Here is a 26,915-nt window from a genome sequence, read left to right as displayed (position 1 = left end):
GTTTGAAATAAACTAGAAAAAAATTCTAGTATATCCTGCATGACTCGTTTGAAATAAACTAGAAAAAAATTCTAGTATATCCTGCATGACTCGTTTGAAATCCCAAACCCAGCCCACCATTAAAGAACTTGCACGACCAAGTTGGGTCGGATTAGTAGTAAAAAGGTTAAAGAATATGTGAGAAAGTTTAGGTAAGACGACTGTTATTGGTTATTATATGTAACATTCAGAGGGTATTCAGGAGGGTTCATCTTGAACTGTTGATATCGATTCTAAATGGAGAAGCAGAAATAGTGTTTATAAGTATTGTTACGAATCTGTAATGCTGCTTCCCAGCATAGTTGGTTCCACCATCGGAAAGAATGTTTTACAGTCATCTGTACTGGACGGAGTCCGGTGTCGCGTCGGAAGTTCCAGAGCTTCGCGACAAATTTGGCGACTATTTGGCGATGAATTAGGTGACTTTGGTGCCAAAATAGATTATACCCGAAACATCGAGAATTTTCCCGATCCGTCCAGTAGGAACCGAGATACGCCTCGAACGTTCCTGATTGGTTGAGAGGCTTCTAACCCCGCCTCCTGGGACCTATAAAAGGAGGCGGCCGCAGCTACTAGGGAGTAGTAGTCGGAATCGACGGTAAGAACCGGCCTTCCAGAGATAAGAGGAGCAACGACGGAGTGAAGCTAGTGCTGAACTAAGCTGTGCGCTACTGTCTGCAGTAGAGTCTTGTTATATGCTGCTGTGTATGCTGTTGTTGCTGCACGTCTCGGCTGAAGGTAATCGTCTTCTGTTCTGTATATAGTTGTCGTCTTTGTGCTGTCCTGTTTCTCTTCGTGTAAATAAACGTCGTTGTTTTATTTTCTACTGCCGCCTGGTGATTGAGCGTTCTTCACACCATATAACTTCCACTATCCAAACGAACCCCGGGAAATTTCGTAACAGTACTTTTAACAGATACTTTCTTCGTATTTAGGAAAAATAATCCACGAAGTCATCTTAGTTTGAAATATATCATATTTTTTTTCAAAATAAATGCATTTTCAACATTCATTTCTATTTACTTTTCAATTAATGCTCTAATTTAATGTTTACATCTATATGCATACTTAGGGTAATAACGAGAAGGAGTTGTTTCTCCAAAATTTTCTTGCATATTCTCTGATGAAGGTGTTACCCCATAGAACTCTTTTCGTGACATTGGCAATCGATAATTATAAAATATCAGCTTTCGGAGTGAATTTAGCATTTTTACTGAATTTATTGTACCATCCTTGGCGAGTTTTTTGGCGATTCATTCCTGACATGCGTTAATAGTATCCGAAAATAGAATTTATATTTTACACACGTTTTTCCCAACCGATTGAAGTAAAAAATTGACACAAAACTACACTACTATTCAAAAATCACATACCAAATTTAATATATAAGTCACTACGCTTTTGAATCATCCCGTTTTCGTGTTTCTGAAGGTACAGACTGACAAACAGTCAACCTATAGTTGAATATAGCTCACAATTTGACAGGTGTCTACACAACAGATGTTAAATCTGTGTACCAAATTTTAACTATCTAGTTCTTTTCGTTTTTTTAAATTATCGTATTAATTTATATTCAAACAGTCGGACAGACAGACTTCCTCTGAACGGATTTAGCTCAAAATTTGATAGCAATTTACTAAGTTAATATAAAGACCGTATACAAATTTCATTCGTTTAGATCAAAGTATTTTTGAGTTATCTTTATCGCAGGCAGACAGACGGACATTTTCCTAATTATGTTTTTCGAATTCAAGAATTGTAAAATGTGGAGAAATTTCAAAATCTTGAGTTCGAATTTTTTGACAATTACTATACTTTCTTTTTCCATATACGAGAAAACGAAAATGCGAAGAAATAAAGGAATTAATTTTTTTACGACTGTTATACTTTTCCTACACTATATATACAGGAAAGTAGAAAACTGATGAGACTGAGAAATTATTTTATTTCCGGAAAGGAGTAGGAATAGAAAAGATACAAGATTCTTTGTTCAGCAAAGCATGCCGTTTTTTCTAATATATCATTCCTGCAAGAATAAAGGAATGCTTTTTGTGTTCCTACCAGTGTTTTAAGTTCTAATGATTGCTTTCAGATTTTACAAGTTGCAGAAATAGAAATCCTTATTGACTCTTCCTTTAACAACTGACAGCAACCAATTGTCAACTGATAACATTTATAATATTTCGACTCATTTTTTAAAGGCGCAATGAAACGAATAGCTCATCTTCCTACTGAAAGAAGTTTCATGGGCCAAAAAACTTATGTGAAGAAAGAAGAGAAACATGCAAAGGGGAAAAATTATTAAGGAAAAGAAAAATTTATTATTAAATATAATTTTACAAAAAATATTTTACTAAGCGTCCCTATGAAGATTTTAAGACCATATATTTTAGCACATTGTGAGAATATGAAGCTATATTCAAGAACATTTCACGACTCACCAAATAATGACTAGTGACTCACAGTTTGACCTCTCTCATAATAACGAAATTATGCGTGAAGACACAGTTTCTTTATTACTCGTTCTTTTAAATTCATTTAGAGTAATAGCGCAATCAACAGTGGATTTGCATAGAATTTTGTGGAAAATAATCTGCGCACAAAATTTTTCAAAAAAAAAATATAACTACAAAAATTGCTGAAAATTTTGTGAAAAATAATCTACGTACAGAATTTTTTTTTTTTTTTTTTTTTTTGAGAAATATTGTAACTGTGCAAAAACTGCTGAAAATTTTATGAAAAAATATTATACGCATAAATTTTTTGGGAAATAATATAACTTTGCAAAAACTGTAAAACATTCGTGAAAAATAGCACAGGCATGAGATTTTTGAGAAATAATAGAGCTGTGTAAAAATTGCTAAAAATTTTGTGAAAAATAGTCTACACACCGATTTTTTTTGAGAAATAATATAACAGTGCAAAAACTGCTGAAAATTTTATGAAAAAATATTCTACGCATACATTTTTTGAAAAATAATGTAACTTTGCAAAAACTGTTAGAAATTTTTGTAAAGAATAGTACATGCATTAATTTTTTGAGAAATAATATAGCTGTGTAAAAATTGTTGAAAATTTTGTGAAAAATAGTCTACGGACAGATTTTTTTTTTTTTTTTTTGAGAAATAATATAACTGTACAAAAACTGCTGAAAATTTTATGAAAAAATATTCTACGCATACATTTTTTGAGAAATAATATAACTTTGCAAAAACTGTTAAAAATTTTTGTGAAAAATAGTACATGCATGAATTTTTTGAGAAATAATATAGCTGTGTAAAAATTGCTGAAAATTTTGTGAAAAATAGTCTACGGACAGATTTTTTTTTTGAGAAATAATATAACTGCAAAAACTGCTGAAAATTTTATGAAAAAATATTCTACGCATACATTTTTTGAGAAATAATATAACTTTGCAAAAAGTGCGGAAAATTTTGTAAAAAATAGTCTATGCACAGACTTTTTTGAGAAATAATATAGCTGTGTAAAAATTGCTGAAAATTTTGTGAAAAATAGTCTACGGACAGATTTTTTTTTTTGAGAAATAATATAACTGCAAAAACTGCTGAAAATTTTATGAAAAAATATTCTACGCATACATTTTTTGAGAAATAATATAACTTTGCAAAAAGTGCGGAAAATTTTGTAAAAAATAGTCTACGCACAGACCTTTTTGAGAAATAATATAACTATTCAAAAACTGATGAAAATTTTCTGTTCTCAGTCAAGGAAATACGGAGAATTTAATTCATATGTAAGAATATATGTCACGTTTAAAATTCTTATTTTTTCCATAAATTCTAACATTCAATTCTAGATCATTCTACAAAAAAAAAGAAATTAACCTTATACTTTTCTCAGCCATCAAACAGCTACTGATTCACACGAGGTCATTCACCATTATCCGTATTTTTGAACTCATTCATGAGAACTTAATCAACAGTAATTTTGTTCAACATTTTATGAAAACATAACATTTTTCAAACAATTTGAAAACGTTCCTATATCCAGATAGATCATGGATGGGGTTTCCTGCATTTCATTCATATAAGAATAAAAGAATGCGTTTATTTATCAATGATCCTACTTTTTCTTAAATTCAATCAAAAACTTTTGAATCACCCTGCAAAGAAAAAAATCAACATTGCACTCTTTCTTTCACCAATGTGCAAAAATTTATTCAAGTTTGTATACATAAATTCATAATTATTCGTAGCTTTTAATTTATGATAGTACAGTCCACAATGGATTTGATCAAAATCTAATAAAAAAGAAGCCCAAAGCCGGTACTTACCGTCTCGCTTTCTTCGCCGAAGGGTGGTCCTGAGGGCACGGGCAAATTTCCCCACTCTTCGGGCAAAAACCCCCGACTTGAGCCGCATGCCCCTCTTGATTACTTCCTCTCCATCACCCATCACAAGTGCCCACCACACGATCATCACCAGCAGCATGGCCCCCAGAGCATGATGAAAGGGGGCCCGCATTCTGAGGAAGGGCCCCCTACTGTCTCAGCCCACACCACGTGGTGGAACGACGGGGAAAAATGGAACCTCCTGTTGTTTCTCCAATCTCTCTCCTCCTGAGCTTCTTCAGAGAAAAGAGAGGGATCTCTGCCACCCACCCACTCCCCTCCTCGGAAGTAGGATCGATCGGTCGGAGACAACGCCATCTGACGGTCTGGGTGATAACTAGTTTGGCACAGGCGGGGTTGAATGGGGAAGGTATGTAAATTAGGTATAAGGTGCGGAGAGACAGGTGAGGCCATTTGAATATCCGAGGGACCGTTCTTTGGAAGCAAACGATACAGCGCTTTGGAATAAGCAAGTAGAAACAATTCTTTTTGTTGTTTTCGTTTCACACAGCTTGGAAAAAAATAAAGTATAAATCAATAAAAGTGCATTTAAGTTGTATGGAAATTTTACCGTAACATCGCATTCCCAAATATCATTATGTGTTTTAGAAAATCAGAATTTTTTGTTATAACAAATTGTATTAAAATAGCTGATATATTCTATGTTGTTTGGGAAAATATTTTCAAGTTCTTGAGACTATTTACAACGTTTTTATATTTAATAGGACAGGTTTTCACAACATAATTTTATGTCATTTTATGCGTAAAAAAATGTTCTTTTTTTAATTTTATTCACTCCATTTTCTTGTCGTCTGATCATTCGATAAGCAGCTAAACTGCTCTCTCTCTCTCCCTCTTTGTTTTCTTTCGTCTCATTTTAAATTGTTAGTCATCATTATCATGAAAACGGAAGTTCCTTCCAATCACGGTTTTTACTTTCCCGTATACGTAGTATAGAGAAAGTATAGTAATTGTCAAAAAATTCGAACTCAATATTTTGACAAATCTGCATGTTTTTTATTAACATGTTTAACATTTTTAGGAAATGTCCGTCTGTCTGTGACAAAAATAGCTCAAAAACGCTTTGAGCTAGACGGTTGAAATTTGGTATACGATCGTTACACCGAATTTGCAGGTATATATCAAATTTTGAGTAAAATCTGTTCAGAGGAAGTCCGTCCGACTGTTCGAATATAAATTAATACGATAATTACAAACAGATGGGAGATAGATAGATAAAAATCTGAGCACAGATTCAACATCTTTTGCGTAGGCACCTGTCAAATTTTGAGCCAAAACCAACAACAGGCTGTCTGTCTGTCGGTCTGTACTTTCAGAAACAGGCAAACGCAAAAATTCAAAAACACAATAACTTTATTGCATCAAATTTGGTATGAAATTTTGTGACTAATGTTAAATAATGTTAAATTTACATCAAAAGTAGTTAATATTTTTTAACTACTGTACGCTAAGTCACGTAAGCATTCTCTAGCATGAGATTTTTAAATAATATGCGAGTCAGTTTTGGGGAGACCACTCCCACTGGATTTTTGTTACAACCTAAAGTGCCATTCTCTGCTGTTTGGTGTTTCTGTGCCTGACCGAGAAAACACAATACAATATCCCTTCTCTTTTTTCTTTTCGGAAGTACTGAATGACTTCAGGTATTAATTAGGAACAATTAAAAATATGTGGATATTAAACAGAATTTTGCATAATGATTTATAGTATTGTTTTCCTGCGCTGCAAATCTCATGGTAAAAAATATAGCTTTACGGAATTAGTAATGGCTATAGAATCCATACAGGCTAGTTGGCAGTTCAATTTGGTGTATTTGGCGTATTTGCGATGAAATTGGAAGGAAAAAAATGAAGGACCCAGAATATTGAGAATTTCTGCGAACTTCCATTGCTAATTGTGTTCTTGTGTTTGTTCTAGAACATTTGATATCCTATAACGAAGACTATAAGAACTTGAGAGAAAGAATAATCAATCAATCAGTTAAGTTGAGCTCAAGCGCATAGTCGAGCGAAGTCTCACGAATTCTCTCAGCACTTTGTGTTGTTGCGATTTTTCAGTAATGCAGTAATGATTTACTGCTTGTGCGCTGTTTTTGTGCATGTTCGGGGTATGTTTTACAATTACGTATTCTTCTGAAATAAATTTTCTTTAACCGACGTTGAGCCCGTTGGACTTTTTCACTGAATACCCACGGACGTCTATTTTTCGAAACACTTTTTTTAACGTTTCAGAATGAAAAATATGAAATTTGTTTTGAATGGTGCTTTGCAATTTGCAATCAATTTAAATTAACGCCTCTCCCCATAAATTAATAGATCTTTCTAGATGTGATCATTGAAACGATCTAAAATATTTTTTAAAAATTTAAAAATATCATAATTTTATAGTTTTAAAAACTCAACCAATTTTTGTCGCAAAACAGCCGAAATATTTACTTTCTCGGAAAGTAAACAAAGAGAAAATATTGAAAAATTATTTTAAAAAAATTGGAACTCATTATTTTTTTAAACGTCTGAAGCAACTTAATTATACTTAAAAGTTTTAAGATCTGTTTAATTTTTGCATTCAATCTTAAAAAATTTAAAATTCCTTTTAAAGAGATGTTAAAGAAAAAGCACTTAAACGCGCTCAAACAGAATTAGTTGACAATTTACTATTTCATATAACTGAAGTTAGGTAAAAAATGATTGCAAATATTTTATAAAAAAATAAAAGGTGCTTGTATACTTTTGTCTTCTTCATAAGAATCAAATCTTTTTTTTAAAAAAGTAATAACTTAAAAATGAATTGCATTCGAAAATTTGAGTAATTTTCGTTATAATTTTTTTTTTTTTGTTTTGTTTATCAAGCGAAATTCATTCTTTATTTTTCCCAAGAAATTCATTCATGTTAACATTTAAGTAAATTGAGATTTATTTTTTGAAATTCCATTTAACCTGTTTATGCCCTTCGTTTATATATTGAGTGAAAAATGCGTAATTTTATTTTGATAAAAATAGTCTCAAACTAAAAATATTAATCAACACTTCGTAAATCATTAAAATTATTTGAAATTTATCGATTTCACATGCCTAAATGTAAGATATATTTTTCATTCAAAAAGTTACTGCTGAGTGTGTTATCTAATAATATTCTGATACTTGATTTTTTTTTAATTCCATTTACAAACTATATATGATAATATAATAATTACGGAGGATGAATGTTATGAAATTTGAAAATTTTGTAAGAAATAATGAGCAAATCAACAAATATTAATAAATTTAAACAAATGCAAACGATTTTTTCTTGTTACAAAATATTAAGCTCGTTATTCGTTAATTATAAAGAAAAATAACTTGGCAACGTGTTTGCAATATTATATAGTTGCAAATAACATATAATTATTAAGAAATAATTTTTTTTCTCAGTAATTTCTTATATTATGTAAATGACAAAGAACTTATTAATGAAAGGTGAAAATGGAACGCTTTGATTTAGTATTTTTTGATGTTGACAAAAAATTTTATATATATTCATGCATTGGCAACGAGTGAAAAATGTTATTTGATTCAAGAAATGCATTATCCGTAGCACGCGAATACCAAATAAAATGCTGTCTACATTTTGAAATTTGTGAATATGCCCCCACTAGCATCGTTTTAGAAGCAATACAGAAAACTTAATTCAACGAAAAAACAACTCAAAAGAATGAGCTCACATTGGCGTGCCTCCATAAAATGGCCTTGCTCTTCGATCCATGCTCAAAATTATGTTGCCAATGCAAAATTTTTAAATTCTAATAATGACATTTTTTTGCATATTAAAAACTGCTTTTTAATGATAAATATGTGTACAAAATATATAGAATGCCATATATTTTCATAACAAAAAAAATTTAGATCAATAAATACATTATTTTTACTATACTACTGAAAATCTTAACATTTTATTTTGAATTTGGAAAATTAAAATTTTATTAACTCATAATTTTAAAATGAATAACCTAAAATAACAAAATAATATTTTAGGGAAGAGTATTAATGTCTTTTTGGAATAAATTGAGAGAAAAAGGCGTTGTCAGTAGAATTTTTGTTCTTATTTCAATATATAGACACCCATTAATGAAATGTTTTGTTAAAAAAATCTTTAAGAGTACATTAACTCCTTTAGATTTATATTGATTTTACTCTCTGGTATACACAATAAAACACAAGTTTTAATATCATTTAATGTATTTTTTGCTACTGTAAATAGTACATAATTATTTCTAAAGGTTTAAAAATTAGCCACTGCCCTAATTAGAGAGGACATCCTGTAAATGCATAGATCGGTATAGAACGTTAAATACATTTATTGATCAAACAACATAAAATATGTCTTTATGTCATTTAATGTATTTTTTTTCTACTGGAAGTACATGATTATCTCTAACGGTTTAAAAATTAGCTACTGCCATGATTACAGTGTCCTGTAAATTCATCGACGCGATATAGAAAGTTAAATGTATTAAACATCAAAAAACATAAGATTTTCTGTCATTCAATGTCTTTTTTCTACTGGAACTACATGGTTATCTCTAACGGTTTAAAAATTAGCTACTGCCATGAGTAAAGTGGACATCCTGTAAATTTATCGAATTGATGTAGTAAGTTAAACACATTTACTCGTGAAACAATATAAAACATAAGACTTTGTCATTTTTTCTACAAGAAATACATTTTTATTCTTTAACGGTTTAGAAATTAGCTACTTCCGTAATTATCATAGACATCCTGTAAATTCATCGCGAAATATCGTCCATAAATTTCATTTATTGATCGAACAACATAAAACATATTTTTAATGTATTTTGTGTCATTTAATGTTTTTTTTCTACTGGAAGTACATGGTCATCTCTAATTTAGAAATTAGCTACTTCCGTAATTAGAGTGAACATCCTGTAAATTCTCCAACTGGATGGAGTTAATATAAACAATATAAAACATAAGTTTTTATGTCATTTAATGTATTTTTTCTACTGGAAGTATATGGTTATCTGTAGCAGTTTAAAAATTAGCCACTGTCACGATAAAAGTAGACATCCTTTAAATTCATCGACGCTATATAGAAAACTAAATATTTTAAACAACATAAAACAAAAATTTTTATCTCGTTTAATGCATTTTAAACAACATTAAACATAAGTTTTTATCTCGTTTAATGTATTTTTCTACGAAAAATACATTTTTATCTGTAACAGTTTAGAAATTATTTACTTCCGTAATTAGAGTGGACATCCTGTAAATTTATCGGCGAGATGCAGTGAGTAAATTGCATTTATTGATCGAACATCATAAAATATATTTTTATGCCATTTAAGGTATTTTTTCTATTGGATATACATGAATATCTTTAACGATTTAGAAATTAGCTACTGTCATAATTAAAGTGGACATCCCGTAAATTCATCGACGCGATTTAGAAAGTAAAATACATTAAACGACATAAAACATACGATTTTATGTCGTTTAATATGTTTTTTTTTTCTTCAAGTAATACATTTTTATGTTTAACGGTTTGGAAATTCGATTTTCTGTAATTAAAGTTGACATCCTGTAAATTTATCAGCAAGATATAATAAGTAAATTGCATTTATTGATCGAACAACACAAAACATAAGTTTTTGTGTCATTTAATACATTTTTTTCTATTGGAAGTACATGATTATCTAACTGTTTGAAAATTAGCTGCTGCCATAATTAAAGTAGACATCCTGTAAATTCATTGATGCGATTTAGAAAGTTAAATGCATTTATTAGTTAAATAGCATAAAGCATAACTTTTTACGTCATTCAATGTATTGCTTTTTTCTATTAGGAATACATTTTTATCTTTAACAGTTTAGAAATTATTTACTTCCGTAATTAGAAAGGACATCCTGTGAATTTATCGGCGAAATGTAGTGAATAAATTGCATTTATTGATCGAACATCATAAAACATAACTTTTTACGTCATTCAATGTATTGCTTTTTTTTATTAGGAATACATTTTTATCTTTAACAGTTTAGAAATTATTTACTTCCGTAATTAGAAAGGACATCCTGTGAATTTATCGGCGAAATGTAGTGAGTAAATTGCATTTATTGATCGAACATCATAAAACATAAGTTTTTATGTCATTTAATACATTTTTTCTATTGGATGAACATAAATATCTTTAATGATTTAGAAATTTGCTACTTCAGTAATTAGAGAGGACATCTTGTAAATTCATCGACGCGATATAGAAAGTTAAATACATTAAACAACATAAAACGTAAGTTTTTATGTCGTTTAATATATTTATTTTTACAAGAAGTACATTTTTATCTTTAAAGGTATGGAAATCAATTTTTTTAATAATTAAAGTTGGCATCCTGTAAATTTATCCGCAAGATATAATAAGTAATTTGCATTTATTGATCGATCAACGTAAAGCATAAGTTTTTATATCATTTAATGCATTTTTTCTACTGGAAGTATATGGTTATCTCTGGCTCTCATAGTTATTAAATTAGCTCTTGCCATAATTAGAGTGGACATCCTGTAAATTTATCGACACGATACAATATAAAAAATACACTTATTGATCGAACGTTTGATGCATAATTCCTTACATCCTTTAAAGTATTTTTCCAACAGGAAGTAAATGCTTATCTCTAACAATTTAGAAATTAGTTACTCAGTTATGGTTAGAGTTAGCATCCTTTATAATGAAGGATGCCATACAGATAACTAAGTATACGCCTAAACTTTTCGAAACAGTAGCTCGATGCGGACGGATGCCATCATTGATTCTCCGGTGCTAAAGCACGGATCACTCGACGATGATCGAGAGTAATCCTTCGATTAAGGAAACAGTGCTCCAATTACGACATCGGTGATAACATTCCCCGACAAGACGGGAGCTTAAGGCAGACAGATAGGAAGACGACGGCATGACCACTAGGCATTTACTACTGTAGTTAAGCGAGAAGGTGGGATTAACTATTAATATCATATAGTTGAATATGCTAAGATTATGGAATGGTTCAATGTCACCTGAAGTTGTAGAATGCACTGTCATTTCTTTTTTAAGAAAAAAAAATATGGTTTGCCTCTTTTCTGAATTCTTCCAAGACTGAATCAGTTTCTGGTATACTTGCACATTATGGCTCATTTTGTATTCAACTTCGTCATAAAGTGAATGCTATGGTGTATATATTTCGGGTAACTTTCCTTTGGCAGATTGTTTTCGAAATTTAGACAAGGTTACAATTTTGATATTAATTTTATGCACCAAATTTCATTCGCTCCATCGCTGTCTATTTTTCAGTTACTATATCCACAGATAATTAGACAGAAAATTAGGCATAATTAGGGATTGCAATACCGGACCAAAATTTCAATACCGGTATTCGGTATTTTTTAAGTCTTAATACCGGGATACCGGTTTTAATACCGGTATTAGAAATTTTGGAAAAAGAAAGAAAACATAGGCTTTTCTTTTTTTTATTTGCCAGTTTTGTTAGAGAGTGTAAATATCACAAAAAATAATTTGTAACTTATAAATTATAACAGTGTATAATTACAAAAAAGCAAAGAAACATCTTATTTATTTAAATCACAAAAAAGTGTAAATATCACTATTCAGTTTGTGGTACTATTACAAATTTTTGAAATGTGATCTAAAAAAACGTAATGCATCAATTGTACTGTCATTAAGCCTGAAAAGTAATTTTGTGTAAAAATTACCAGCTGTCGAAAACGCTCTTTCGGCATCTACGCTAGTTGGTGGTACTGTTAGCAATGCACGATATACTTTTTCCAAGTATTTACCTCTAAATCCCTCATCTTCAAATAAATCGATTTCTCGTCGGATGGTTTTGGATATAGCTGATTTCTGTATTGTATTTTGGTTCGTTGAAATTTTTTTATTTATCGCTCATTCTAATTTTTGTTCAAGAGACAATTCCTTTTCACTATCGACAGTAGTGACATCATAATCTTCGATAATTGAACCGAATTCTGAATGTAGATAGGTTTGTGGGGAAAAAAATTTTAGAAACTTTTCTCTAACTTAATCAGATTTGAATTGGTTATTTTCTTTTCTTCTTTTCATTTTTAAAATCATTAGAATTATGTAAATATCATAAGACATTTTCTATTTCGGTATGCCTGTCTTCTGTGCGATTTTTCAATGTAATATAGTTGGAATCCGAAGTTTCTATATCCACAGTATTTGGATTCTTCTGTTCTTTATATTTTTGGTATAATACATCTATTACTCCTAATTGAATTCCATGAACATAGCACAGTTGCTGATTTGCACCAATCAACTTTCCAACTTTTTTCATAACTGTTGCTCCGTCAGTCGTTATGGATATAATATTTACTTTCAGGGATAATCCATGTCTCGCTAATTTAGATTTAAGCAATTAATTAAGCCATTAATTAGCTAATTAATTTCACCCGTTAGGGAGACATAAAAACAAAAACGTATACTATATTGCTATGTTCGCGATCCGTGAACATATTTAGTGGACAATTTTAAAAATTTCTAGTAAATACCGAAAAACCGGTATTTAAACTTGTGAATACCGGTATTACAAAATTGTACAAATGGCTCAAAATACCGCTATTCGGTATCCCGGTATACCGGTATTGTAATCCCTAGGCATAATGTTAAAAACGATTGCCCATCTTGGTATATTTTTGAGTTATTACGTGTGCATAGACACACAAATTGTTTAACAGACATTCAACCAGATGGTGGATCTATTCCGAAATTTGATTCATATTGGCAATTTGGGAGTTAATTCTAATATTAAATTTAATTCGTCTATTATTTCCAATTTTTTTACGAAATGTAGATGAAGTATTGTAATTGTCAAAAATTGGAACTCAAAATTTTGACGAATCTGCACGCTTCAGATCTCTCTAAATCCGAAAAATACATTTCTGGCATTATGTTTGTTTGTCTATCTGTCTTTGATTACGATAACTCAAAACTACTTTGAACTGGTCGGCTGAAAACCGGTATATGGAATTACGACTAAATGCGCAGGTTTCTATCAAACTTTGAACGAAATCCGTTCAAAGGAAATCTATCTATCTGGTTGTTCAAATGCAAGCCCACTCCATAATTACAAAACACAAAGATCTAAGTAGATAAAATTTGGTACACAGTTTTAGCATCTAAAATGTAAATATCAAATTTTGAACCAAATTTATTAAACAATTGACCGGTCTATTGGTACTTTTTCATGAATGTAAACTTAATAATTTAGAAACGCAATGATTTAAATCAGTGGAATTTGGTGCGATTGCAATTTGCAGCAATAGGCCGGCAAAAAGACGACCAAAAAGCATATTCCCATGACAGATTCAATAAAAATGCTAGTTTCACGCCAGAGATTTCTATTTCTTAACGATTGTTCACTAATGCAATGCTAGTTATCCACGGTCTTGTCAAAGACCCGCAATTTTATAAGAAATGGGAGATAATATTTTTATTGCAGAATACGCAGCAGAATTTTTAAGCTTACTAATATTTTAACCGATAAAAGTATCAGCAATTAAAAGTAGATGCAATTTGGAAATTTTTCGTCACTGTTTGACCTTAATTATGCAAGTGCAATAAAATTTCAAAAAAATTGTATTAAAAACTTACCTCATAAGATGCATCCTCAACATAGAAAAATAAACTGAACTCTCATATCTTGATCATCAATCATGGAAAAAAACCAAGATGAAATATTAGCGGCAATAATTTGAAGAATATTATATTTTAATAATAATAATAATAATATGTTTTAAAACAATACATTTCATTTCAACTATGAAACATATTGTTGTAAAATATCTTTAATTTCAATTCCTACTGTTAGTTCAAACTTGTAGTGGATGATACTTGATGTTAATACAGTTTTTTTTCAAATATTAATTAATTAATTAAATTTGTCCAGTAATTTCTATTTGGTCGCCAAAATTGCCAAATGGTCGCCAAGTTTGTCGCCAAGCTCTGAGATTACTGACGCGACACCCGATCATAAATAATATAATACATATATAAATAATATAAGAAAATAAGTAGGAATTGACTGAATTTTTTTTATATATATATTACTTGTTTTTTTCATCAAAAATCGAAAAAATTATAAGGTAATAAATTGGCATCATTGAAAATACACTTCTTTGAATTTTAAAGTGATGTAAAAATTATTTTTGTACTGTAATATTTTTGAAAGGCATAGCGAAAAAACACCAAAATTTCGTTTAATTTTTAACTAATTAAAATTTTTATTAAATTTTTTAAAAACACTTGCTGAAGCGCTATGCACATTTTCGCCATCCAAATTTTGTGTTCCAAGTTTTAAAGCTCTAAGTTAAATGATCTGATCTAGATAGACACTTTCATCTTTATTATAAGCAGAGATAATAACATGTTTCTCATATACAATTATACAGTCTCTCTATATCCTTTATGATTTTAATTTAACAACCTCTCTACTCTAGCAGCACCGATATTATAATAATTCTTATTAACAATTCATTTAGAGATGACTGAGCTGACTGCGAGACGGGCAATCTGCAAATTAATTCCCCGCTTAACAAATCAATGAATTCTAGATTTTGAAAGAAATTTAGTTAAAAAGTATTTAAATTTCATAAGCTGATTAGGGTCTTATGATTATATAATATTTTACAAAACATTGTTATACATGAAGAAGAAATTTTGTGAGATTTAAAATCGTTTTTTTTTTAAATTTCCTGTTCTCTGTTTTTTATTTTTTTTTAAAACTGAGGTTTTCAATTTATGTTTTTTCTTATTTTTGTGTAGAGAAAATATTTATTTTACAAGCTATTATTTTAAAATGATTCTTATTAAGTTTGTAAAGACTGAATTTTTTAATCGATTTTTTTCTCTTCTTAATATGCCAAAATTTTGAAATTTCGATTGTGTATCCCAAATGAAAATGAAATGCTTTGATTATGTCTTATTTTAATTAGAAATTAATCGATTGGTTTTATTTGAAATTTGTTTACATATTTAAAAAGTAATTTTTTAATAATTTTAAAAAAATTATTGCAATATTCAGAAATAATTATAACATCAAATTATGAAATGTATTTGTTAAAGACTAAAAATTAGGAATAATTATTAAAAAGAAATGTTAAAAGAAATGAAATAATTTTCTAATGAATTTTAGAAAAAAAATTTATTGCAATTTTTCCTATTATTTACAGCATCAAATTAAGAAATATATTTATTGAAGACTAAAAGTTAGGAATAATTATTAAAATATATAAATGATCATTTTAATAACTAATTAAAATAGAAAAAAAATTTATCAAATCAAAAACCAAAATGAGAACAAAAATTGTAAGAGTGTGAGGCATTAGGAATATAAGCGAGGCAGATTTAATATCATAAAAAAGAAAATTCCGAAATATTCAATAAAAAGTAAATAAATGATATTAAAACTCCAATTCATTTAGAATTTCTTTTATTACGTTTATTGTTTTTATCTTTAGATTTTTAATAGAATAAATAATCTTACATTTTTTTCATGTATTAATAAATTGGAGATTTTTGTTTATAAAAAATAAAAAAAATTTTAAAGTTGTATTCATTATTTTTATTATTTAATGCTATACTTTAATATAAAATATATATATATATCTGATTTTCTATATATATATATCATTTAGGGCAAAGAAAGAGCACACAGAAATAAAAGACCTGACTCCGTATTTCGAGGAATTTTTTGGGGGGGAGGGGGGGGGTTAAGGAAACAAAAACATTACTCTCCTCATTTCCAAAGCGCTCCAGACAAAACAACTAAGTTGCAGCGGAAGCAGAAAAGACAAAAAACATTGGTTACTTTTATGCAAGGTCTAGAGAAAAAAAAAAAAGAAAGAAAAGAAAAAAAATCACAACAATGTCCGTTTTTATCATTCTTGTCACGAAATTTTTGTGCAGTTTTTCGAATCCAGAAAATGCTATCCAAACATTCGATATGAATGCCAAAATAAAAATCAAATCCATTTGAAATACAAAAATCAAGTAAACTTACGATATTTGGAAGCACTAGAAATATTATATCTATGGTGATCGAATTTGTTTGAAAAAAAACTTTGTAATAAATGTGACTTTTTTGTGACTTTCTGAATGGAGAATAGCATCTAAAGAACATTTTTTATAATCGAATGGAATGTTGTACCTTTTAAAGTTTGTAATGGATATTTATTTTTATTCCAAATCATTCGTTTCTCACGCGAATATATTTTTTTAGATTTTTATTTAGTTTATTTTGTTTCTAAAGAAGGAAATTTGTCACCTGTTTCCACTCCATCTTTGGTGGGCATAAGTTCGGAAATCATGTTTAGTAGTGCGTTCTCTGTGACAGTGCTGGGTTTTAATATTGCGATTTTAAAAAGAATAATTGATCAGACTTCAAAGAAATAAATAAAAAAAAGATTAAAATCTGCTATCGCAAATTTCAAGTTATCATGTGAGGACGTTATTTTTTTTTTTTAATCATGGGGTAAATAGTATCATCCGATAGAAAAACATAATGCTTTCACATGATACAGATTTAGCAATAAAGAACAATTGGAAAAGCGATGGTTTTTGGCTATCTCAAAATCAATGAAGTTCTAAAAGTTTTTTCTGTAGGTCAGAATTATTTTTCGTGAAAAACCAGTTTAAACCGGTTTTGAACAATCATGTGACTATCAAATTACGCACGCGTCGGTATTTAGAAAACAATGGTTTTTTAAATCGCAAAATCATTCAAGATCAAAAACTTTATCTCGAGACAAGAATTTTTTTTACTATTGTATTGCATAATCGGCAGCACTTAGAAAGACGATGTTGTTTTTTGCATATATATATATATAACTTTCCACACCTCGCCTCGCTGTTTCGCATTCATTCCCATTTTCTTCTCTGTTCTTCTTCGGGCGATAACTTCTTATTTCCTTGCCCTTTATTAGCCAGAGAGGAGAATCCGCCATGCGCCAAGTTGTAGCTTTTTGTTAGTGATAAGTCGCCGAATGGGACAATCTTCTTTATTATTTTCTAAAAACTCTAAAAACGAAAAATTGTTGCCTCAAAAGCAATAAATCGCCAATTTCCTGCCCGTACATTTTGTGGCTTTAGAAACCTCAAACCAAAACAACATCATGTTCTCACATGATTTAAAAGATGGTAGGATGAAGGGAAATAAAGAAACAGTAACCTTAGTTGACATTGTGGTGAGGTTAATCGGATGTCTCTAGAAATTGCATGTGTATTTATTCGTTTGATTTTTTAAAATTTAATATTGATCTAAAAGTGACATTGTCAGCGTTTTCTTTTCATTCTCTGTTTCTTTTGTCTTTGAAAACAAAAAGAATTATTTTTAAGTAAGATTTTCGTAAATTTTATTCCCGACGATAAACATTTAATTGACAATTAAAAGCTTAGCTTGAATTGAATTTTGATTCTCGTTGCCAAATGGTCTGGTAGTGAATTTAAGAAAAATTGATTAGAAAACTGTATAATGATTATTGCAATGCATTTTTTTGAAAATTAAAGATTATAAAGTAGAAAATATTAAAATAAACATGCTTGTTTTAGAATTATAAATTAATTATAGTAGTTTAAACAAATAATAGAAATTATAAAAGCTTGAAGTGTTTAAGACAATATAATTTGGAAATTTAATTATGATTCCCAGGCATTTATTAAACTACCAGATAATGCTACAAATGTGGTTAAATTCTAATTTATTCAGTTTTTTTAAACATCTTTCGATTTTGCGAACTTAAATTTTATCTCAAGAAACATATTTGGTATATTATTCTGTATTTCAAAATTGAGTGAAAAGGGGTTGAGTGGGGGGGTCTCCTTTTTATCATAGAAATTTAAAACAACTAAAGAAACCTAAATATAAAAGTCTGTAATATAACAGTCCATTACGAGGAGGTTTTTATTATTATCATTATTATTATTCGGAAGACAGAAATAACCGTACTCCTAGAGTGCTCCAACAAAACAAAACACTTGCAAGGGAAGCAGAAAAAGCATGTTAGTTATTCTTTAGTTACTTGCAACGTGTTGGAGAAAAATCATTACAATGCCCGATTTGGCATTTTCGTCACGAACTTCGTGTGCCAATCTTCCAGCCTCTATCCATGATTCGATACGAACACCACGATAAAATAAACCGTTTGAAATACGAAATATCCTGAGAATTGAAAATTTTAGAATTGTTATATCGCTGGTGATCGTATTTCAAAAAAAAGAAAAAAAAGGCATGATCTGTAGATATGACTTTTTTCACTTTCGAAAAACTTATGAATGAGGAATAACTTCTGAACAACATTTTTCATAAATGAAATGAATTTTATACATTTTGGATAGATATTTCTATGAAATTTTTTTAAAAATCTTTACCTTTAAACGTAGATATTTTAACGATTTTCTTTATCCCAAAATCCTTCATACCTATTAGAAAGAATTTCGTACAGATGATGCTTTTTGAATTTTTGTTTTTAAATTTGAGAACTGAATAATGCAGTGCAGATTCTAAAAATGGAATCCACTGTTTTCTATTAAAAAAGACTTCTAATAAAACGATTTCGTGTTTTCTAGGAAAGAATTAGAAAGCATGAACTTAACCCTAGCAGCACATATAGTATATAAAATATTGTATGATATTAAACAATGTTCCCAATATTGTATAATCTTGTTATATATTAAATTATATAATATGATACTGCACAATATTGTATAGCATAGTGCAACAGGATGTGCTAACTGAGAACTAGAAAAGTTCATACTTAAGTAGAAAACGTTTGATATTTTTTTTTTCTAATTTTTAATTTATTATTGATTTGCATTCATATCGGAGCTCTTATCATTTAAAGGATAGATGAGTCGTAAAAAAAAAAAAATGTTAGGAATCCATATGATAGCATTTTTTATTTCCTAGAAAACCTTTTCCTAGTTCATTTCTAGTGAATTTGATAAAAATCGCTTCTTTTCAACAATTCATCCTGTAATCAGATCATTTCTTTATGTTTCACTCAAAACTTTTCTTCTGTTTTACTTCTGGTGACTTGATGGAAATCGTTCCTTTCAAAAATTCCTTACTATGCTGCTATTTCAATTTCTTTGATATCAGCCTTTTCATTCCTGTTATATCTTGGTGAAATCTACCGCTTTAAATCAATGAATATTCAGCTATAATTGTCGACTGTTTGATTAAAAAATCGAGGCTTAACAATCTCCCTATCGTTGAAAACGATGGTAGGATCAACGCATATACTGGACTGGAACTGTTAGTCGTTTGATTCTAAAACGGAAACTCAATAGATTATCAATCATTTATAGAGGTTGCCGATGACGTCAAAACATACGTACACTAGACCCGAATTGCCAATAGACCGATTTTAAAATTGGGAATTCAGAAAGTCCTTATATTTCGCAGAAGAGGACGAAGACATCCGAATTAACATTCACTAGACTCAATTATTAAATGATATTGTTCTAAAGAGCCTTATTAGCACAAGATATTGTCGACATTTCCACGATGTTATCCGGCATTCTGACAGGGATGATAAATATTTTAAGAGCGGTTATTACGTAACCAATATCAAAAAGTCACAAATACCAGTGATCAATACTTTTCAAAAAGGGGTGTGATTCAAATCCTTTACATGATCTTACTGGTGATATTTCGATTAAAGGTCTTGGATCACGATAGAAAGTAACAATTGATACGATCTATCCAATGGAAGCTCTCAAACAAGAATTCAATCATGCAATCTGTGAATGGGTTGAAAAGTGAACGGACCGGTTATTCTTAGAATTATCGTATCATTGAATCGCATATCACTGAAAGTGGAGCTATCACAGGAAAGTGCTCATAATTGTGAAGTCACCACTCCGCTTGACTTTCCGATATTCACATTTGACAATGAAGATAATTTCTAATTGCCTGTGACATGACTCTCTAATGACGTACATTCCTTTCACTCTGCAGGCGCCATCTATTGGCAGAATATAGAACTAAAGTGAACATTTTAAAGAAATGACTTTTTTTTAAATTCAATTTTTCAGAAAATGGTTTACTCCAATAAATAAACTAAATTAATAGTTTTGAAAAAAATTTAAATTAAAAAGTGAGTTGAAATAGATAAATTAATTCAATCACACTTTACTTAAAATAGTAAATTAAGTATTAATGACAATTAATAAATTTTATATTTAATAATAATTAATAACTTTTAATTAATAATACGATTGAACTAACAGATATTTGGAACGAATATTTAAAAATAACAATAGCAAAATTATTTGTTATTCAAAAAATCGTGGATTATGCATCTCTACATTCTGAATGCTGGCGAATGTTGTTGGGGATTTTGTGCTAATAGGGAAGCGTTCACACATGGCCAACAATTGAGCACAACAGAAGACCACGCCTACATCAGGAAGATTACACGCCCATAATGGGGCAATGGCAAATGGTTGCCTCGATGAGGCAACTACTTGCCATTGTCCCATTGCGGTCACATGATCTTCCTTGAAAAAAAATTGAAAAACCTTAAAATATCTATAGCACTAAAAATTAATTAGAAGCAATCTAAAATATTTATTATCTTCCAATTCAGTTGAATGTAGAAAAAAAAAAATCACATGAAACCAACGGGAGTAGTCTCCAAAAACTTTCTTGCGTATACTTTAATAAAAAATGTTATCCAAGAGAACACTTTGCGTGGCATTGACGTACAACAGTTACGAAATATTAACTTTTGGCATGAATTTAGTATTTGTGCTGAATCTATCTTGTCATTCTTGGCGAGCTATCTGACGATTATTACCTTGCATGCTATTAATATTGTTACGAATCTGTAATGCTGCTTCCCAGCATAGGTGGTTCCACCATCGGAAAGAATGTTTTACAGTCATCGGCATTGGGCGGAGTCCGGTGTCGCGTCGGAGGGTCCCGGAGCTTGGCGACAAACTTGGCGACTATTTGGTGACTTGGCGACGAATTTGGCGATTTTGGCGCCAAAATAGATTATACCCGAAACATCGAGAATTTTCCCGATCCGACCAGTAGGAACGGAGATACGCCTCGAACGTTCCTGATTGGTTGAGAGGCGCCTAGCCCCACCTCCTGAGACCTATAAAAGGAAGCGGCCGCAGCTGCTAGGGCAGAGTAGTCGGAATCAACAGAAAGAACTGGCCTTCCAGAGATTAGCGGAGCAGCGACGGAGTCAAGTGAGTGCTGAAATAAGTCGTGCGCTACTTCTGCATTAGAGTCTGTTGTGTGCTGTTGTTGCTGCACGTCTCGCCTGAAGATAATTGTGTGCTTTATACAGTTGTCGTCCTTGTGTTGTTCTGTGTGTCTTCGTGTAAATAAACGTCGTTGTTTCATTTTCTACTGCCACCTGCTGATTGAGTGTTCTCCACACCATTTAACTCCCACTGTCCAAACGAACCCCGGAAATTTCGTAACAATATTATCTGAAAATCGCATTTGTCTTTTAGACGAGCTTTTTCCTACCAATTGAAACAAAAATTTTGTGTGGAACTACACTTGTAGACACAAAATCAGGTACCATATTTAATGTATTTAAGCCATTGCATTTTTCAGTTATCGCGTTTACATGTTTCACAAAGTATAGACCGATAGACAGTCATCCCCTGTTTGGATTTGGCATAAAATTTGATAAGTGTCTATTCTGTAGATGGCAAAGACGTGTACTGAATCTCATTTATCTAGCTTTCTCCATTTTGTAATTATCGTGTTAACTTATATTCGAACAGCCGAACAGACAGATTTTCTCTAATTTTTTTTTCTAAATTGGATAGAAATCTACGAATTTGATGTAAAGACCATATACCAAATTTCACCCGTCTAGCTAAAAACGTTTTCGAGTTATCTTTGTCATAGACAGACGGACATTTTCCACAAATATATTTTTTGAACCCAGGGTGGTCTAAAACGTATAGATTTCTCAAAATCTGGAGTTCGATTTTTTTCGACGGTTACTGTACTTTCTTTATATTACGTATACCAGAAAGTAAAAGAAAGAGCAGTAATTTAAACTAATATTGCAAGGTATTACGGGCGTTTAAAAGTTCTTCCACAAGCAACAAAAAGATTTTTAATCGCGTTTTGTTAATGCAGTTTTTTTTTTTATTTATTTTTTTTCTGTGTTTCTTTCAAAAATATCGATTTCACAGAACTTGTTTTTGGTTCAAATATTTCCTCTTGAGCGAATAAATAAAGAAAATTTATTATTAACAAAAGTAATCCAAATCTACGATAGCCAGTTATGGGCGGGACCTGAGTATTTTTTCCTATCCCTTCTTCTTCTTTTAAACACTAATATGTCGTTAAGATAAACGTGGCGAGGTTAAATATTTATACTAATTACTTCACTTTTTTCACCATTAGTGGCTTTCGTTTTACTTTAAAAATCCTAAATTAAGGTTGAAAATTGGAGAAGTGTTTAGTGGCAACAAAGAAACACAAATAAAGTTTTAAAAAGAAATCTGTATGCATAATTTATAGCATTTCCTAATTTAGATTTAATAGAAATTTAAATTAAAATTTGCAGAGAACTTATTCATGTCAAAGCTGCCTTAAATAAGATTTTAAAGCTTTTATGTAAAGTTGAATTAAATGCTTTTTTTGATTTAAATATTTTATAATAAAAAAATACTCAAACTGTAATGAGGGTTACCTTTTGTTTTTAGATGTCTTTAATTGAGTACTTTAAAGAAAAGATAGAAATGTTTATTTTTAAATAAACAATTGCAGTATATCTTTTAAAAAGCATTTTATTATAAAGCATTAAAAAGAAATAATTACTGCCCGAAACAGTGCGTGTTTCTATGAATAAATAATGTTTATCATACCTTTTCTAATAATTAATTTTGAATTAATAATAATCCTTATAGAATCTGAAATTGGTTACTATTCCGTTTTAATGACGACCAAAAAGCGCCAAGAAAAATTTCTCCAAATTATAAAAATATATTCAAGTGCATTATTTATTATAAAAAATTCTGAACGTACGAATCACATACTATATACTTTGACGATTGAAATCGTCAAATTGGAGAAATTTTTTCTTGGCGCTTTTTTGGTCTCGCTACAACCGACAAGTATTTGAAATTGTTTTGATTTTTTCTTTGTTTGAATGAAATGAGATCTTCAGAAACAATAAACAATTTTTAATTGTGCCTGTGAAGCCAAAAAAAGAATGAATAAATTCAAGACTACTTTTTCATACTAGTTAACGTACAGGGCGTCTGTCCCCTTTAATCGCAGAACAATAGCCAATCTCTAACAGATATGTGTACATTTTAAAGTGAAAAATACTATAAAAGATACAAAGAATTGAGCTTGTTTAGGTCAATAAATAAACTGTCGGGGAAAAAAAAAAAAAATGAAATTTCAAGTTATCATGTGAGAACATTATTTTTTAAAGTCTTCGTTTGGCTTAATTAATTTAAGTCATTAACCAGTTTAAACTAGTTTGGAATGATCACGTGACTATTGTATTGCACAATGAGCAATCATTCTTTTTTAGAAAAGTGATTTTTTTTTCTTTTCTTTTTTATCTCAAAATTTTTTGAGATTCAAAACTTTTATATATATATATATATATATATATATATATATATATATATATACAAAAGTATTAGAATCAAGTTAATAGGAAAAAGAAAAATCGAATAAAAATTAAACCAAAAAAATTATTAAAAAAATATTAAAAAAGAATCCGGCCTGAAGACTTTTTCAAGGGTCACCCTCAGGCAGGGATTCAAATAAAGGGATTTTTTCTGTGAGGACAAACAGACATAAGTCTAATAATGATTCCTCGTGACCCGAAAATCCCCTGAAATTATGCTCAAGAGATATACCATTTTAACAGAAAGGAAATACAAAATAACAAATTAGAAAAAAACCACAAAGTAAAAATGCAATATAAACAATAACAATAAAAACAAAAACAGCATTAAAATTAAAATTAAAATTAAAAACGAAAAGGCCAAAACATACCATCCAACAGTGAAGGAAACTTTAAACAATCGATTGTGATTTCCTGTTTTTAAAAGTTAACGGTAAATTATGTAAACAGAGGTAGGCACCCAGCGCCATCTATTGAGTGATCCAATATGCAAGTAAAGTTCTATTTTTATTTAAGCCAAAATATTAATCCCAAACCATACCTTGTTTAATTAAAAAATTGACATTACAGTAATTTTTAGGAAAATCATTTTTAATTAAATTTTTAAGGAGGATATTTGATGCTTCAATATAAGAATTTTTATTATTGCAAACCCTTTTGATCCTGTTAACTTGTGAGAAAATTAGATTTTTGAAAATTTTAGAGTTTAGATTGTAATGGTAGTTACATAGTTTTGTTATTTTAAAGTTGAAATCATCCCTTTTATCGTATATACCAACTATTGTTTTATCATTAGCAATTTCGATTTTTAAATCCAGAAAGGTAGCCTCAAGTTGATTTATATTTGTATCTTTTAGAATTAAATCTTTTGGATAGCAATTAGTAATAATATTAGTATTGTCGAAGTTAATCAAAAGTAGGTCATCAATATATCTCCACCCGTTTATTAAATTATATTTAATTATTTTTTTCTCATAGTAATGCAGGAAAATATTAGCTAAAGCACTTGAGAAAGCTGTCCCCATTGGAATGCCCTTGACTTGTTTATAAAAATTAATACCATTAAACACGTAATTTTCAGTAATATTAAAATTACATAACTCAAGCCAGTTATTTTTAGGAATGATATTTTCATTTAAATATTCGTCATATATAAAAGTGCAGACCTTTATTAATTTTTCATGAGGTAGATTAGTGTATAAATTTTCGAAATCAAAAGTATTAAGTTTATTAATGTTGTTATCTTTAAGAAAATCCAATACTTCTTTATTACTAGAAATAATAAAGTTGTCTTCATTTTTTATTTTGCCCAGGATAATTTTTAAGTATTTAAAGAAATGTTTACCCGTATAGTAATTATAACTACCAGTGCTACAGGTTACGAATCTGAATTTTAATGGAATTTTATGAAATTTAACTGTTGGGAATAAATAAGGATAGTTAAGAGAGCAAGTCTTAGTTTTGGTTTTTTTTGCGAAAGCTAGCATTCTTTTATCTAATTCCTTTTTTCCGGTGTTCTTTAACATATAAGTTGCATTAGAGTTATATTCATTAATTAAAAGTTCTTTATAATAATATTTACAAATTAAACAGAAATTATTTGCTGATTTATCTATTACTGTAATAACAAATTTTTCTTTTAAATTTTTTATTTCATTTTTTAATGTTTTACTAAAATAAATCCCACGTTCTTTAGATCTGTCAAAATCAGTATTCAAATTTATTTTAATTTCCTTTAAAATTCTCACTTTCCATTCCCCGAAACCTTCCGCAGGCCAGTGGTATTTTCTAGATAATTTGGCAATAAAAACATCCAAATCATTACCAATAGAAATCAAAATTTTGTTATGGTTTATTTTTTCTCTTAATCTAAATTTTGTTCCTCTTCCCATCAAATCTCTTAAAGAGTTGGATTCAATAATTTTTAAATCACCTGTAATAATATGACCTTTATCAATATCTATAAAATCTTTATATTTTTCCTTGTTACAGTAACAATCTGTTTTATTTATTTTATCTAAATTTTTGCTATAGTAATTATAATTACAAATTTTTTTCTTTAAAGTTGAAGTGTAACTAAACGCTATTGATACAGTAGTTTTATCTGCAAGAGGAAAAAATATATTATTATTATGTATAATTTTGGGTAATTTTAGATATTCGAAGTAAATATCCAAGAATTTAATCACACAGTATTCTTTGTAAACATTATTTTTATTATTAAAAAGTAAATCGTTTTTTCCAATGTTAAGTTTACATTTAATAAGATCTAGAATAATACATTTAGTGCACGAATTTTTAAACTCTAATTCCCCGAATTTATTATTTAAAAACCATTTCATTTTATTATTTCTAAGACCAAAAATGTATTTCCTAATTCTGTGAATGTTTTCACTATTGTGTTCCAGATTACAGTAATTTTGAAATTCCTCAAATATAATTTGAAAATTGCCTCCTTTCCCTTTACCTCTTTTAAATCTTTTAGAAAAGTTATCTTTATTTAGAAAATTTTTAAAAATGTTAAATTTGTTATAAATGCAATTATTGTTTAAATCTGCATAACCTTCCCCATTTAATTTACTATTGAGACCATAAGGAAATAAAGTTTTCAGGTTGCAAATATAAATGTTTTCCAGATCTAATCTTTTGTTTAATTCGTTAATATTGTCTTCTAGAATGTAGATATTAATATTGTTAAAGTTATGGTTTTGAAAATGCTCCAGTTCGAAGTCAGTGGTCCTATTTTTTATGAAGTTTTTTATATCGGATCTGTGATTGTTAATTCTTAAATTAAGCTCGGTGCTAGTTTGGCCAAT

The 26,915-nt window shown here is 29.5% G+C and overlaps 1 protein-coding gene across 2 annotated transcripts in view; it reads right to left on the bottom strand.

Moving 5' to 3' along the window:
* LOC129956985 (uncharacterized) overlaps window positions 1-4,606 on the bottom strand; it is a 453,467-nt gene extending 448,861 nt beyond the window's left edge. For both annotated transcript variants that reach the window (XM_056069077.1, XM_056069078.1), the window contains exon 1: window positions 4,334-4,606. In XM_056069077.1, coding sequence (XP_055925052.1) covers window positions 4,334-4,523 — 190 coding nt within the window. In that variant the 5' untranslated portion in view covers window positions 4,524-4,606. The remainder of the gene's footprint in view (window positions 1-4,333) is intronic.
* Window positions 4,607-26,915: the final 22,309 nt, after the last annotated feature.

The sequence above is a fragment of the Argiope bruennichi genome, chromosome 11 (assembly GCF_947563725.1).
Source record: "Argiope bruennichi chromosome 11, qqArgBrue1.1, whole genome shotgun sequence".
Classification (NCBI taxonomy): domain Eukaryota; kingdom Metazoa; phylum Arthropoda; class Arachnida; order Araneae; family Araneidae; genus Argiope; species Argiope bruennichi.
The sequence above is the reverse complement of the archived record's forward strand: the minus strand, read 5'-3'. Positions and strand labels throughout refer to the sequence as shown.